The sequence below is a fragment of the Drosophila virilis genome, chromosome 3 (assembly GCF_030788295.1).
Source record: "Drosophila virilis strain 15010-1051.87 chromosome 3, Dvir_AGI_RSII-ME, whole genome shotgun sequence".
Classification (NCBI taxonomy): Eukaryota; Metazoa; Arthropoda; class Insecta; order Diptera; family Drosophilidae; genus Drosophila; species Drosophila virilis.
In genome coordinates, this window is record NC_091545.1 from 4,982,096 (window position 1) to 4,998,184 (window position 16,089).

At 44.5% G+C, this 16,089-nt stretch overlaps 2 protein-coding genes across 8 annotated transcripts in view; both read right to left on the bottom strand.

Annotated features, from left to right (window-relative positions):
* Nucleotides 1-16,089, bottom strand: part of klar (klarsicht) — a 171,637-nt gene that overhangs the window by 22,149 nt on the left and 133,399 nt on the right. For 6 of the 7 annotated variants that reach the window (XM_032434628.2, XM_070207951.1, XM_070207950.1 and 3 more), the window contains 3 exons: nt 12,650-12,901; nt 10,813-11,589; nt 8,174-8,890 (listed from right to left, as the gene is read on the bottom strand). In XM_032434628.2, coding sequence (XP_032290519.1) covers nt 8,174-8,890; nt 10,813-11,589; nt 12,650-12,901 — 1,746 coding nt within the window. The remainder of the gene's footprint in view (nt 1-8,173; nt 8,891-10,812; nt 11,590-12,649; nt 12,902-16,089) is intronic. The other variant, XM_070207952.1, reaches the window with a different exon arrangement.
* On the bottom strand, nt 1,555-8,040 carry LOC138911048 (uncharacterized). The gene is made up of 2 exons (XM_070207955.1): nt 2,417-8,040; nt 1,555-2,356 (listed from the first exon to the last, which is right to left on the bottom strand). The coding sequence occupies exons 1-2, from the start codon at nt 7,203-7,205 to the stop codon at nt 1,905-1,907; spliced, it is 5,241 nt and encodes a 1,746-aa protein (XP_070064056.1). The 5' UTR covers nt 7,206-8,040; the 3' UTR covers nt 1,555-1,904.

Here is a 16,089-nt window from a genome sequence, read left to right on the forward strand (position 1 = left end):
AACTCTGTCGTTGTCGTCCCTTTCAATTGTACAACTTGTGTATACCCTGTACTCAAAGATTAAAGGGGTATATGACAGCTATGCATGTAACAGGTATGAGTGAAATGAGGATTTTCAATTTAAATACAAGACTTTAGCTCTTTTATCGATAATGCCACATATTTCCATGTTATCGATAAATATCGATTTGAAGAAAGCATTTTTAAACATATTTTAAAGAATTTTAAACCAAAATGGAATAAGTTTGGAGCGTAATACTTTGTCTAGCATCCACGAAACATTTATTTATTTTTTCTTGTGATACTTTTTATCACTTCTTTCAAATTATAAATAATCGAGAATGCGCTTGATTTTGAACCTTAAAAACTTAAGAAATATGAAATTTGTGTTTAAAACGTTTCACAAATCGTTGCGAGGTATCTTCTAGTCGATCAGTTTGCGACTAGAGCACACTTAGTCGCCTTTTTTTTGTGTGCCGCAATGAAGAAATAAATCACACGTTTTTAGTTAATTTCGTACTTTCCCATTTTTGACGTGCGCTGCTCAGTTTTTCCTGGACTATCGCCAGCTCCGTCGACCTGTCTGTCAGTCAGTCAGTCAGCCAGCCAGCCAGCTAGGCAGTCAGCTAGGCAGGCAGCTAGGCAGTCGGGCAGTTAGAGGAGGCAGCAGCCCAGCAGCAGTTGGGAGTCGATAGTTTTGGCATCAATTTTGAATGGCAGCTGCTGCTGCTGCCGGGACGGGAGTCGGTCGCAGTTGGTGCATGATTTGCTTTCATTAACCCAACTGCTTAATCATCAGGTGCACGGGAAAACCAAAGCAGGCAGGCGGGCAGGCAGGGAGGCAGGCAGTAGGCAAAAAGAGGCGGTAGCCATTTATTGAAAAGGTGCCCCTCTCGCAGCTAGGCTCACCTTTTCGGCTGCTTGGTATTGGGCTAATGGCAAACAAAGTTGCAACAAAATCCAACAAAGCAACTTTATTGACACAAGTCAAAGTCTTTGCCAGACAGATTCAGCGATCGAATCGAAATCGAATGCGGAGACGGTGACTTGGACTCAAGAGTCCAAGACTCGCAAAACTCGAGACCTGATGGCTCAAGCCTTAAAACTCAAGGTACCTCATGCGGCCAACTGTGGGAACCTGTGTGGCATACTGCAAGCTGTCTGCAGCAACAGACTATTGTAGCATGTCTGTGATTTGTATTTGCGAATTTTGCGATTTGTGGTCTATAAATGGTAGGGCTCAAAACACTTGAAGAGTTCTCAGCGCATGTTCGGACTTGTTGCTTATTAGCTGATATATCTGGCAGACTATTAAGAAATAATGGCAATGGAAATGAAAATAAACAACGGATGAGAGATTAAGCTCAAATATTCTCTTGTTATGGTAATGAGCACATCATGCAACATTTGACATTCAGTTCGGTTTCGGCTCTTCCACAGCTGGGTAGCTGTAAGAGTTATTGCGAAGTTTTTCGCACGAAAGGGAAACTATCTGTGTAGTTGCAAGCTTTTTTGCAACCAATTAATTCTAACTGCTTGTGCAGCGAAATTCAAACACTTAGATTAGTTTTCAAATGGATTTATTTGCCGCGCAGGGCACTTATTAGAATTTATAAGTTTTAAATTGTTGCTTGGCAGCCAACTCGAATTAGTTGTGCCTAGGTTGCGATCAAAACGAAAGACTGACTGGTTATGACAATATGTAAAGCGAATCGAAACGAAACTCCAATAAGACGCTCGCCGGTTAGAGCGAAGGGCAGCAATGCAAGCAAAGCAATTCAGAAGGAGAGTGGACAGCAGCTTACAAAGAGCGCGCAAAAAAAACTATTTGCTCTTAGGCTGTAATTATGATTGTTATTTTCTGCTGTTGGATGATGTCCGCAGCCGTCGGTGTTATCTCTGCTGTTACTTGACCAAACATTCTCCCCCCGTTGGAAGGCAAGGGCTTTCAACATCATCCTGTTTGGGCAGCAAACACAGCTTTCGTACAGCTCTACGTATGACTCCAGTCGCAGTTTGAAGCACAGCAACTCTGGATACCCCATCAGATCCAGAGATCAGCTCTTGCACTCTGGCGAGTGGCCACTTCAGCGGCGGTAGATTCTCATCCTTTACAAGGACAACATCGTTAATGGAGAGTCCAGGCTGAGGAGTGCGCCATTTGGAGCGCTGTTGAAGAAGCGTCAAATACTCTTCGCGCCAACGGGCCCAGAATACTTGTTGGAGATATGTGACGCGCTGAAAATAATTAAGCCGATTGAAGTTAAGCTGCCTTAGATCGGGCTCAATGTATGATGAAGATGGCGCTGTACCCAGGAAGTGTGCGGGTGTCAAGACGTCAAGATCACCTGGATGCTCTGAAAGTGGAAGTAATGGTCGAGAATTAATAATTGCCGTGATGTGGCAGACGAGCGTACGCAGCGAATCGAAATCCAAAATGGAAGAGCAAACAGATCGATAAAAGTGGTGCTTAGCAGTCTTCACAGCGGCTTCCCATAGTCCACCAAAGTGCGGAGAGCGAGGAGGGATGAACAACCATTCAATTGATTCGGTTAGGCAAAACTCGTTAACGGCCTTGACATGCTCGTCTCTCAGGAACAGGCGGTTCAGATCTGCTAGTTCGTTCTTGGCACCTACGAAGTTTGTCGCATTGTCAGACCAGATCCTTGAAGGTCGAGAGCGAGTCAGGATGAAACGTTTTAGGGCGTTTAGAAACGATGTTGTGGACAAGTCCTTTACAAGCTCTAAGTGCACCGCCTTTGTAGCGAAGCATATGAACAGACTGATATAGCATTTCACTGGTGGCCTGTTGCGCACTTCGTTCTTGTAGTAAAATGGTCCACAGTAATCAACGCCAGTGACCATAAAGGGATACGATGTATTAAGACGATCAGCTGGTAGGTCTGCCATTATATGCTCGGCCAATCGTGGCTTGGCACGAAAACAGATTATGCATTTGGCAACAATACTGGAGACTGTTTTTCGACCGCCAATGGGCCAGTACTGGAGCCGAATCGAAGACAATAAAGCGCGAGGTCCAGCGTGTAAGTTTCGTTTATGAAAGTAAACTATGATTGCTCGCGTCACAGGATGCTGACGGGGCAATATAATCGGATGTCGCGCTGAGAAGTCCAACGACGAGTTTTTCAGCCGTCCACCGATGCGAAGTAGGCCGAAGTCGTCAAGGAATGGTGCAAGAGAGGCCATTGAGCTAGACGGTTTGACATGCCTTCCTTCCTTCAATGCCTTGTAGTCATCGCTGAGAGTAGCCATTTGCACTGACCGCAGCAACCAATGTGTGCCATGATGCAAGTGGTCAACGGTTAGTTCAGCTCCTCGGATTCGATTTACAAATTTGTAAACATAAGCAAAGACCCGCTGCAGCTTGGAAAACGAATTGATGAACTTGCAACCAATCGAGAGATCCGGTTGCGCTGCAGTTCCGAGGAGTACCTTGTGTCGAAGTTCTGGTAAGGATTCGACAGGTACACAGGAGGCAGGCCACTCTTCCTTTCCCTTACTGAGAAAACTCGGACCATGGGCCCATAATGGAGACCGGAAGAGCTCACTAGGCAGCGCTCCTCGTGAAATTATATCCGCCGGGTTTAATTCGGTGGGAATATGATGCCATTCCATTCCAGTGGTGAGCTCTTGGATGGCTGCGACTCGGTTGGCAACGAAAACATTGAATTTCGAAGCATCATTGCGAATCCAAGCCAAAGTCACGGCAGAGTCTGACCAACAGTAATACCGACAGTCGAACACTTTCATTTGGCATATTTCGCTGAGAAGTTGAGCCAGTAATGCAGCTCCGCAGAGTTCCAGCTTTGGTACCGTGATGGTTTTCACAGGCGCGACACGCGATTTGGAGCATAAGAGACGCACGCTGGTGTTGCCATTGCACTTTGAGACTGTATAGACGCATGCTCCATAAGCGCTTAGGCTGGCATCACAAAATCCGTGAATCTCCACTGTACTGTCTGATGAGAGTGCTCGACGGGGATACTGGAATTGCTGAGTATACTCAAAATCAGCGCAGAAGTTGACCCAGGCTGTGCTTAAGTGTACGGGCAGGCTCTCATCCCAGTCCAGCTTTTCTCTCCAGAGATCCTGCATAAAAATTTTCGATTTTGTTATTACGGGACCAACAAGACCAAGGGGGTCGTAAAAGCGAGCAATTGCGGAGAGTATTGACCGTTTTGTCAGTCTGGAGGGCAACCTCAGTGGAGAGAAGGAGAAAAGGAAACAGTCTGAAGCGGGATCCCAAACGAGGCCTAACGTTTTCGTGATGTCACTGCCATCGTCAAACTTAAGCAGCGTTTCTCTATCCTCTTCCGGTATGTTTTGGAGTACAGATGTGTCGCTAGAACACCATTTGCGCAGCCTAAAGTTCCCCTTGGCGAGTAGTCCAGATGTTTGTTTCAATATCTCAATTGCTTCTTGAACACAGCTACCACCAGAAATGAGGTCATCCACGTAGAAATCTCTTTTAACAATGTCAGAGCCAATAGGGAAAGTTTTCTGCTCATCCATGGCCAGTTGGTGCATAGCTCGCACTGAGAGAAACGATGCTGGTTTTGTGCCGTAGGTGACGGTGTCTAATTTGTAAATCTGTATCTTCTGATGCTGAGACTCACGCCACAAGATACATTGAAAATAACTGTCTGCGGGTTCGACTCGTACGCATCGATACATTTTGCATATATCGCCTGTCAGGGCGACTGCAAATGTACGAAACCGCATCAGTATCGAAAACAGCTTCGGTTGGATGGTAGGACCTGCCATCAGTGCATCATTCAGCGAGTGTCCAGAGGTAGTAACTGCTGAGCCATCAAACACGACCCTTAGCTTGGTTGTAGTGCTATCCTCCTTCAGCACGCAGTGATGTGGCAGGTAGTACTTGCATTGGCCCAGTGCAGCTGAGGTAACAAGTGACATGTGACCCAAGTCAAGATACTCCTTGATAAATGCTGCATACTGGGGTTTCAATAGTGGATTACGGTCTAGTTTTCTTTCTAAGTTCAGGAATCGACGAACCGCCTGTTGATAGGAGTCACCCAGCGGATACATGCCTAGACGTAGCGGTAAACGAACTGAATAGTCGCCAGTCGACAGACGTTTAAAATTGGCCTGAAAGTGTGCCTCACAGTCGCGTTCCTCCTTGTTTGGTAAGGACTCAGGGTCGGTGCAGCATTCCAATTCCCAAAAACGACGGATTAATTCATCAATCTGTGTATTAGGCTGCAGATGCGAGTCAACCAGCAGATCTGGATTCTCCATTGATCTCATGGCCATGAATGATGATTTTCCAGCATGTGAGGCACCTCCCGTAGCCACCCAACCAAGGCGAGTCTTTTGCAATATCGGCAGTCCAGCAGCTAGTTTAATCTGGCCGACGCATAGCAGATCGAAGAACAGACTGGCTCCAATCAACATGTCGATTTGCTGAGATTTAAAGAATTCAGGATCAGCTAGTTGTATATTTGATGGAATGTTCCATGATGCAGGGTCAAGAGTGAAGCCAGGCTGATTATCGGTGATGGATGGTGCAATCAAGGCCGGGATGCATGTGGAGTACTCCGACACTCGAGATTTGACATTGATGTTGACCGAAAACCCATCGGACGCAAATGCTGCATCACCAATGCCAGAGACGATTGCTGTTGACTTGAATTTGCGCAGCTGGAGCTGATGAGCAAGACGAGAGGTGATGATGTGCAACTGCGACCCAGAGTCGAGCAACGCACGGCAAGGCACCAAGGAGCCAGCGCGATTTTTCACGTTGATGACGGCAGTGGCAAGCAGGACCACATCGTGCTTGAGATGCTGGGCGGTAGTGAGAGGCGAAGATAAAAGTGCCGCCAAGGTGTTTTGGGATGACGAATAAGTTTCGGTATCTTGAGCATTGTTTGGGCTAGAAGCAGCGATGTGACTGCTTGTGTTGCCAAGATGCAACAAGCTATGATGTTTGCTTCCACAAACTCTGCAAGCGCTGGAGCCGCAGACTCTCAGCTGATGTCCCCTTTGCAGGCAGTTTAGGCACAGCGCAAGCCGCTTGGCTTCGTGAAGGCGCAGCAAGGGCGATAAATTTGCGAATTGCAAACATTTATAAATAGAGTGGCCTGCGACTTCACAAAACACACAAGCACTCGTTCCATTCCTAGTCACTACAAACGTTCTTCTACTACTGTTGTTCTGGCCCACCTGGGAGCTAGGCGTGTACATTGCCGTAGCGTGATCCGCATTTTCCAGCCTTTGGCAACGCCTCTCTATGAAGGTTGTAAACCGCTCGCATGATGGTATGACGTCCAACGGCGCATCATCCTCCCAGCTAGCCTGCGTAACGCTATCTAGTTTTTGCAGCAACGTATGTACTATGACGCAACCGGCGATCTGTTCCACACTGCCCATCGATTTTAAAGCACGTAGATGAGAGTTGAGCTTATCTGAAAATTCGCGCAGCTGTGCAGTCGCGCCCTTGTCCACCTTTCTCAAACCCAAAATTTCAGAGATGTGTGCCTGAAAAATAAGACGCTTGTTATTAAAACGCTTATCAAGCAGTTCTAAAGCGGCAGCATAATTTGCGTTTGAAATTTCCAATGAGCGAATTGTATCCAGCGCTGTTCCTTTAAGGCATGACCGTAGATGCTGGAGTTTTTCAATGTTGGTCAAATACGGATCCTTGTCAATGACCGTGGTGAACAGGTTCGAGAAATCGGCCCATTCTGTGTAGCCTCCACTAAACTCCGGCAATTTAAGTTGAGGCAATCGAGAGTGGTTTGGAACAACAAAGGTAGAACGCGAGTCATCGGCTGCGGCTGAATTGAAGGTGGAACAATGCGGAATCTGCTGAACCTTGCTTCGATTTCCGCGCTCGCGTTGAAGGGACAGCCGTAGCTGCCTAATAGTTGACTCAAAACTTGTCTGAAGATCCTCATCAACGCTGGCATGATCCACCTCCAACAAACCATCACAGACTATCTCAAATTTCGCCTGCAAGTCAGATGCCATGCTTATGTAATCTTGCAGCTCGTAGTCATCAACATCGCGAAGTCGAGCGGGATCAAGTTCCGAGGACAATCTATTGAGTCGATCAGTTAAATTCTTGATCTTTATTTTAAAAACAGCAGCCTGGGTTCCAACCGCCACTTGACTAGCTGATGTCGCCTCATCATTTCCATTTGCACTTGCACCTTCATCAAACATTATGAATGTAGCGCACAACAAGGTTCACACAGCCGAACTACAATACAAGTCTGATCGCGCAAGTGTTCGTTCGAGCGAGATAGCGTATAGCGGGTTATAGCGCGCAACGATTAGCGGGGATTTGCTACGGCGTTTATGTATAACAACCAACTGTATGCAGATGCGCAAGCAAACGGCTCACCACACAGCTTTGCCCGAACTGATAACTGTCCGTTGACACGACAAGAACGAAGTACAAGAAAAAATAGAAAAAATGAAAGAAAGAAAAATCACGTCGGGGTCACCAAAATGTGTAGTTGCAAGCTTTTTTGCAACCAATTAATTCTAACTGCTTGTGCAGCGAAATTCAAACACTTAGATTAGTTTTCAAATGGATTTATTTGCCGCGCAGGGCACTTATTAGAATTTATAAGTTTTAAATTGTTGCTTGGCAGCCAACTCGAATTAGTTGTGCCTAGGTTGCGATCAAAACGAAAGACTGACTGGTTATGACAATATGTAAAGCGAATCGAAACGAAACTCCAATAAGACGCTCGCCGGTTAGAGCGAAGGGCAGCAATGCAAGCAAAGCAATTCAGAAGGAGAGTGGACAGCAGCTTACAAAGAGCGCGCAAAAAAAACTATTTGCTCTTAGGCTGTAATTATGATTGTTATTTTCTGCTGTTGGATGATGTCCGCAGCCGTCGGTGTTATCTCTGCTGTTACTTGACCAAACACTATCGATAGGCCAAAAATATGAATTGAAAATCATCGATAGTTCATACGTATTTAGTGGAATGTATCTTTGTATGCCAATGCATTCACACTACGCTGCCAAAGCTAGCCTTTCCATGGATAACTCTTGTATCTCTCATTCGTATCTCAAAGCCTTTTGGTTATCTTAGTAATTCACCCAAAATGAACGCAGTTGAGTTTAAAGGTTTAAATGTAGATAACATAATCTGCAATGACACTTGACTCGCACTCACCTGTGCTGCATTTCCATTTGCATTATCAGCAACAGTTGCCTCATCAGCGTTCTCCAGATTTGCGCCCATTTTCAGCAGTTGCTGTTGTTGTTGCTGTTTAGAGTCCAGGCGCGACTGTTGCTGTTGCTTGTGATTATTGTTATTGTTGTTGGCATTCAGCTGTTGTTGCTGCTGCTGAGTGCTGCAGTTGTTGTTGTCGCTGTCGCTGTGCAGTTGTTTGTAGCAATTGTTGCTAATGATGTGTCTTGTGTTGTTGCTGCTGCTGCCATCGCTGGCGCTACCATTGCAGATTTGCAACTGAATGTCCATGTCGACAACACTGCGCTGCATTTGGGTAACCCGCGACGTGGCCGATGTCTCCGTATGGACACCGTTCGAATTGGACGAGGAGCAGGCGCTGCTGCTGTCGTAGTTGCTGCTGTTGCCAGTGCTGCCAGTTGCAATCGCAACAACAGCAGTTGCAGCTGTTGTGGTCACCAGCGTCTCCTTGTTCTCCTTATCAGAGTCGTCGCTGGGCGCAGCGCTGACTCCTGCAACGGCGCCAGAGGTTGTCGATGAGATGGCAGCCGACTGCAGACCATCGACTGTGGATGTTGCTGCTGTTGGTGTCGCAGTTGTTGCTGTTGTTGTTGCTGCTGCTGCTGCTGCTGCTGTTGCTGCTGTGTAGAGCCAACCTTCGTCGTCGTCATCCGATGAGGCATCAGCCGATTTTAGTATCTAGAGTTTGTCGGAAGGGTAAACGAAAAAAAAAAAACGTTAGTATGGAAAATGAAAATCAAGCAAAAGCTGTGTGGGCCTACGTCACAGTCAGAGTCGCAGGCTGTGCCTGTGCTGGCAATGCCAATGCCCAGCCAGATGAAGATGAAGTAGTAGAAAATGAAGTTTAATTAGCGTTACTTGCGCAAAATGGCAAATTGTAACTTGTAGACACAACAGCAACACACACACAGCAACAACAATTGTAGCTACAAATTGCTGATGTTGCGGCTGCGGCTGCGACTGCGCATGAGTGGCAAAAATCTTTTGAGTTCGTCTGAAATGCCGGTTGCCAATGCGGCTGCCTCTGCTGGCCTAACCTGGCCTGGCCATGGCCCGACTGACTGGAGGAGTTGCCGCCGTGCCGCCCTCAACCAAAATGGTTGTCAGTTGCTGCTGCTGCAGTTGCTGCTGCTGCTGTTGTTTTCACTGTTTGCAATTTATATTAATGTTGCGACGTTGCATTCGGATTGTCTTGGAGACCTTAGGCTTTGCATGCAGCCAAGGCACACTCATCACTTGGGTGTTGGAGGAGCAAACAGCATCAGCGACAGCAACAACATCAGCAGCAACAGCAACATCAGCAGCAGCAGCAGGTTGAGCAGCTTAAAAGACAGCCAGCTTGTCATTAAAATATGTAAATTTTGCTTAAAATATTCCTTTTACTCAATAAGTAAACATTTTAAGCGTCAACGAATCTAATTTGAGGTGCTAACGTAAATATCAGATATTCAGATATTTTAAATAACTTCCATTCAAAAATATATAAACACAACAGTACTTAGCACAAGTAAGAATGCACTTGTCGGGAGTGTCCGACTTGGAGATACCCTGACTCTTCTCTTAGCTTAGCTGACTTTTCTCTTTTTCTTAACAATGGAGCTGTTCCAAGAGTAAACTAATTGTAACCTGTATATATGCTTTCTGAGCATTATTTGAGAATATTTAAATCACAAGTCTGTAGCTTTTGTAGCTACTGAGTTCGATGCATTCCTACAGACAGACTTAGCTCGTGCTGTTAAAGAATTTATATACTTTATGAGGTCGTAGATGATATCATCTGCCCGTTACAAACCTCTACACAATTCAATATACCCTGCTTTACAAATTTTCAATACGTTCGAGCTTTAATTAATACTGGCTACTATATCCTCCGGCTAAGACATCACAGACATCTATACTCTGCAGGCTAAGCTTCTAACTCGGTGCCTTCATTTGGCAGTTGCCTCAAGCAATAGGTCATTTGGATTGTTAATTTTCTTTCGGATTTGAGCTTTTGTTGATTTGGAGTGCTATTGAAAATTCATCGGATCTTAGAAAAGCTCTCTTACTTTCGCTGTGTACTGGTGAGCTGGAGTTCATGGAACAACTTTTGACCAGGAAATCGATTCATTAACATAAACGGAACTACTTAGTTATATTTGGCTGTTTGGGCGTAGAGCTGAAGAGCGGCTGACCTGTGGTCATGAATCGAGCCCCGGGCGCAGGTTGTCTGCTTTTGAACTCTCGCACGAAAGTCATTTAATGATTAATGATGTGGCATTATGACTACCAGATAATGAGCAGCAAAGTTAATTAAGAAATTGTTAGGCATGCCAAAGATTATACGATATATATATAGATACACATATGGTTAGTCAAGTATGTTTTTTGTTTAGTGGAAAATGCAAATAACTTAACAGATGCAAAAAGACATGCAAATTGAAGCGCATTTGGCATGGGGCTTAAGCAACGCGCAGGGTTGCTAATCGCGCACAATCGAGCGTGCGGCGATTGTCGATAAGTTGCCGATAACCGCGACGAATTCGCCATGGACGAGGTGAGACCCAACGCACCAACAATTATAGAGAACCGGTCACCATCTGGCTGATAACGGTACTTACTTCGCTGGGCTGACGAGCATCCCCCTCGCCGGCAGCATCGGTGCCAGCGGTGCCGCTCGTCTCATTGTCCGTATCCAAATGCTTGAAGTAGAAGATGGCGCAGTTCTTGGACTTGCGATTGGAACGATTGAACTTGGAGGTGTCATTGTGATGGCCGCGATGTGTTGCCGCCTTTCTCAGCACCGTTGGCGACTTGTTCAGTTCGTGTGCGTGTCCGTGACCGTGTCCATGGCCATGTCCATGGCCATTATGATGGCTATGATTATGGGTATTCGGCGTGATTACGGCGACGGCAATGCTCTTCGGCTTGACGCCATTGTGGCACTGTGGCGGCAACATTTTCACGTTGCCGTGTCGCGTCTGCAACAGCGACAAATTGGCCAAATTGGGCGTGGAGCTGCTGCTGTTGTTGTTGCTGCTGGCCTGCGACATGTCTAGCACATGACCCACTGTCAGTTGATGGTGGTGCAGCTGTGTGCTGTGCGTAATGATGGGCAGCACCACACGTCGCTGATTGATGAGTAGGCTGCCGCCACCGCCACCGCCACCACCAGCGCCGCCTCGTCGCAATTGCTGCACCTGCTCCAGATCGCTGCTCTCGGAGTCGGCCTCGAAATCGGTGAGCGTGGCTGCTGCGGCGGGTGAGTTGCTGTGACTGTGACTGAGGTGATTTGTGTTTTTGGATGGACGCCAGGCGCGTTTGGCAATCACAAAATCAACAACGTCTGTCTCGTCGTCGTCCTCCTCTTCTGGCTCCTCGTCGGCCTCGTCACCAGGCTGCGAGTTACGGCGGTGGAACAAAGTTTGGTTAGGCAAATTGCAGTTGCAGGCAGTTAAGGGGTCAAAGGTTCACGCAAACACACGCACACATAAATCAAAACAACAACGAATTTACATGCTGCTGCAGTGCTGCCAACTCGGGCGGATTGTTTTTTTTTTGGGTTTATATCGAATTGGTGACTTCTTTGGCCAGTTGCAAGAAACTTGAGTGCGTTTGCTTAATATTGTAATTGGCATATTGAGTGGGTGGTAAAGAGTTGACAGTAGCTTAGTAAAAGGCTGTGAACAGTGCTGCCAAATTCTGGCAAATCTTAGAATTGCCAGTGCTGGGTGGAATATCTTTTTTCACACCAGTTGAAAGGAATGTTCTTTGGCTTAAATATTCTCAAGGTTTCGGCTTTATTTGAGATTTGGAATATAGCTTTGAAGCTTAAAGTTGACTGTACTTTACTGTACTGTATTGCATCGAGAAATTCCTCAATTCTTATTTTTTGCTAATAAAATGATGGCTACTCTTGTCCGTAGCAAGAAGTTGTCGTGTCATTCAATTCAATTAGGAATTGGAACTATATGTAGTTGGTCAAAAAGTTGCTGTAAAAGGCTTGCATACAGTGCTGCCAACTCGGGCCAAAATACTAGAAATCGTTTCACAAACGAACCTTTAGTAGTTCTCGGACCGTTTGTAGTTCTCAAGTTTCTTGCATAAATTTCGACTGGGGATTTGGGTTGTGGGTTTCTTTTTAAGAGTTGACAAAACTGTTTTGGGCATGCAATATAGTGCTGCCAACTCGGGTATCTTGGGGGTCATATCGAAAAGGTGGCTTCATTAGCAAGTTCAAGTTCTTGGCTGGTTTTGTTCAAATTTTGAAGGAATAACAGGTCGAGGGTTAGGTTATTAGGCTCAAAGAAAAAGTTGACAATACTGTAGAAGGCATGCAGAATTCTAACTAGCAATAGCAATAACAACAACAGCTACATATAAGAACAACAACAAACAATACAAAGAGAACGCGCGCACAAATTTGGCATATATGCAAATGTATTGCATTTACTTTACCTTTTGGGTTGCGATACAATCGCGTGACTGATCCTCGGCCTGAACGTTGGCGGCAACAATCTCTGTGGCAGTTAGCTGACAACGTTGCAACAGCTCCGTCGAGTTGTGACTGGGCGCACAACCACTCTCGCACTCCAAGTCCAAATCGGAGGCAACCTCGTTCAGATCGTCCTCGGTGGCAGCGTCGCCGTCGCCTTCACCCTCGTAACCAAATGAATCGTCTTCGGTATCGTCGTCGTCATCCAAGCCGTTCTATAAGATAAGAAAGTAGAAGAGAAGTTTATGAATATGAGATACGAGTTACGAGTACGAGCAGTTAAATTATAATTATGTAAGCCTTTTTTATAATTTTTAATACGCTTAAAATCAACTTAATCCATTTACAGGGTATGTGGCAGCAGCTCGCATGTCTAATTGCAAGTAGTTTATTACTGTGGCAATATGAATTTCAGCTTTTAATTGGCCAACTTGATTTGGATCTGAGGAAAGCATAAATATTGCTCAACCGTTGGTCAGTCGCATTTTCACAATTTTCACACATTTCCAACACAATTTCCCATCACGTAACGAGCCGCGAGAGTTTCCTTCTTCACATATGTTATAATTGCTTTCAATTGCGACCGGGCCAAGAGCCAGACAAACAGACATAAAATAAAAAGAAAACACGACAAACGGACAAACAGTTAGCTGCCCAGACAGATGACAGATAATCCACCGAAAAAAAGAAGGTGGACCAAAACCAAGGCGCGCAGGTCTCATGTGGGTGGCAGTGGGTGGGTGGGGTACTCATCTCATGCGGGGGCAGACCTTGACGCCCCTTGAAACATGAAACATGAAAAGCTCAAGTGCTCAACATTTGGGAAAGCAACCGCATAGCAGGCAGCTTAACCTCAGTTGACCTTGGCGCACCCTATTACATTAATGCCAAAAAAGTTTTCTACTTGGCAGCTCATAAAAAATTTGGTAAAACTAATTATTAGCTCAGCCAATTGAACATTTATTAATTTTTGTTAACACCCGCCACATGTTCAACAAGTTTATTTCTTTGGCCTTTTGTGGATTTGCGTAATCTTGAGTGTAGTCTCTGCTGCCTGGGCCATAGGAAATTCGTGTTAACGAGGCCTTCCGAAGGTCAGGCAGCAATATAAAATGCTTTTCCTCTTAGAGTCAGCTATATTTGGAACTCTTGCCGCATCTAAACAAGAAAGAGCAGCAGAGCATAGAGAGTGGCAGAGTATAGTTGCCGAAGATGAAATACTCTTCCGCATTTTCCCACAACCAAAACTCGGCCAAAACTCAATCCATTCTAATAAGGTTTGGCTTTTTGATCATGGTTTGTGCTCTAGATCAAATTGGCATCGAAATCTGACATCAAGTCAATCGATTTTCACAAGGTTTGGCTTTTTGTTCATGCTGATACTGATCCAGAATAGATATACCCCATTGTGTTCTAGATTTCTTATTCTGTCTATAATATACCATCATTATATCCATTGAGAAAATATTTACAGGGCATATAGCGACATGATTTATAGAGTATTGGCAGCTTTCAGACATTTTCGAGGCGCCTTTTGATTAGTTTGTTTACAGATTTTCCTCCACAGAGGTTTTCCTTTGAAACGCACACAGCAGGTGTAATTGGGCCAGACGAACCAAGTCGGCACATCGGAAAATTTTAAATGGTTTTCAGATGGACATCAATTAAATGATAAACAAATATAAGAAATCAACTTGTAAACTCGGACAGCTGCCCAATTGGATAAACACTTTCTATAAATTAGCATAACACCCGCATTTTTTTGTAAGCTGCAGATCTTAACTAGATGGGCGTAGGGCTAATCCAATAAAAATCAATGACAAGCTAAAGTTAACAGTTAAACCTCTACTTCTTTTCTTCATCATCTTTGAGTTCAGTTCAACTTCTCTGTGTTGCTTCTCGCTGACTTGGAGTCGTTTGTTGCGCTGCTGCCCACAGTTTCTTGGTGCTACAATTTATGGACTTATTATGCAAAATGCATTTGCCAGGCCGAAGGCACGGATAAAATCAAAAGGTGGCAACGCCTGGTTGTTGTTGTTGTTGCTGGCGGTTGTTTCCTTTGTTGCCTCCGTCTGCCTTTTTGTTTTGTTTTTTTTTTTTTAGTTGGAAATTAAGTTCAAGTTTATCGCAACGCACTTCACGCGAAACGACGTCTAGGTGTATGGGGCGGGGCGTGGCACTGCAGTTGGACACGTGACGTTGCGTTGTCGTGTTGCCAGCTTAACACCTCATTTGCAGGCAACTTTGGAGCTGAGCTCTGGGCTCTTGCTAAACTCTATCATTAGGGGTTCGCGATAAGCATCTGCCACGTACAGTGAAGCCTAAACAACAACTACACGCAATCTCTCGCACTGTCACAATTCACATGTTCATTTCTCATTTCTGTTCTTGCACCTTCCAAAGAACTTTAGTTTGCTGCACGAAAAACAGCTCGAAATTTTGTTTGTGTACTCCAAAATCCGATTACTCGATAAGTCTTTGGGGTACTGTGAAATGCGTGTGTCTGGGAAAATGTACCAGAGTGTTTTTCCATGTTGTTTGCTTTGGCTACCGTTTTTTCTCCATACACATACATATTTTATGGTCTCTTTGTTGTCGAAATTATGAATTTCTCACACGCCAACATTTAATTATCACTAAACGCTTTCATGTCATCGATGTGATGGATACCTCTATTAACATATAAGTCTCCTCGGGGGCGTGTAATTGTCGTGCAATAAAATAAGACAAAAAAAAAAACAAACGTGAGCTGCAACTGGAAATTGTTTCTAGTATAAAGTGCATGGCATGTTTAAGAGGCAAACATAGGAAAATTGTAGCTGACGGAGCTCAAAAGGCATTTTATAAAAAAAAAAAACAACTCTAATACACTCTGAAAAAATTAAGTGTACATTAATGAGCGTCGGCATGCATTTAAAGAACAATTAAGATACTTATAAATGTGGCTGGAATTATTACAAGCTTTATTAGATTATATCTAAAGTAATTTCAAGCAGAACTAGTTTCTATTTTCAAATAAATATTTAGAAATATTTCGAGAGACAAAAAATACTTGCTCAAGTCCCTGTTTAAAAGATATAAGGGTATTTAAAGAAGCTCTTCATCTATCCCAAATATTAATAATATAGCATAATGAAACATTTGAGTTAATATAGATAGAACTCCTAAACCTACGCTCAAATGCAATTTTATATAAGCACACCTGTTTTTTTGCACAGTGTACAAACAGATTTTTAAATAGATTTCCTATGCGATATGAATTTTTCAAGGTTTTTAAGAGGTTTCACTGTAACTGGACAATGAGATTATGTGACATTTATAAATAAATGTTAGCTGTGTCCAGCTTACAATCAGATATTTTGCCACCACATAAATCTTTTATATCCGTACAGATCTGACCGAA

Coding starts and splice junctions, on each gene's coding strand:
- LOC138911048 (XM_070207955.1), bottom strand. CDS start 7,205: ATGTTTGATGAAGGTGCAAGTGCAAATGGAAATGATGAGGCGACATCA. Junction 2,357..2,416: donor TTTGGATTTCGATTCGCTGC/GTACGCTCGTCT, acceptor TTCCACTTTCAG/AGCATCCAGGTGATCTTGAC.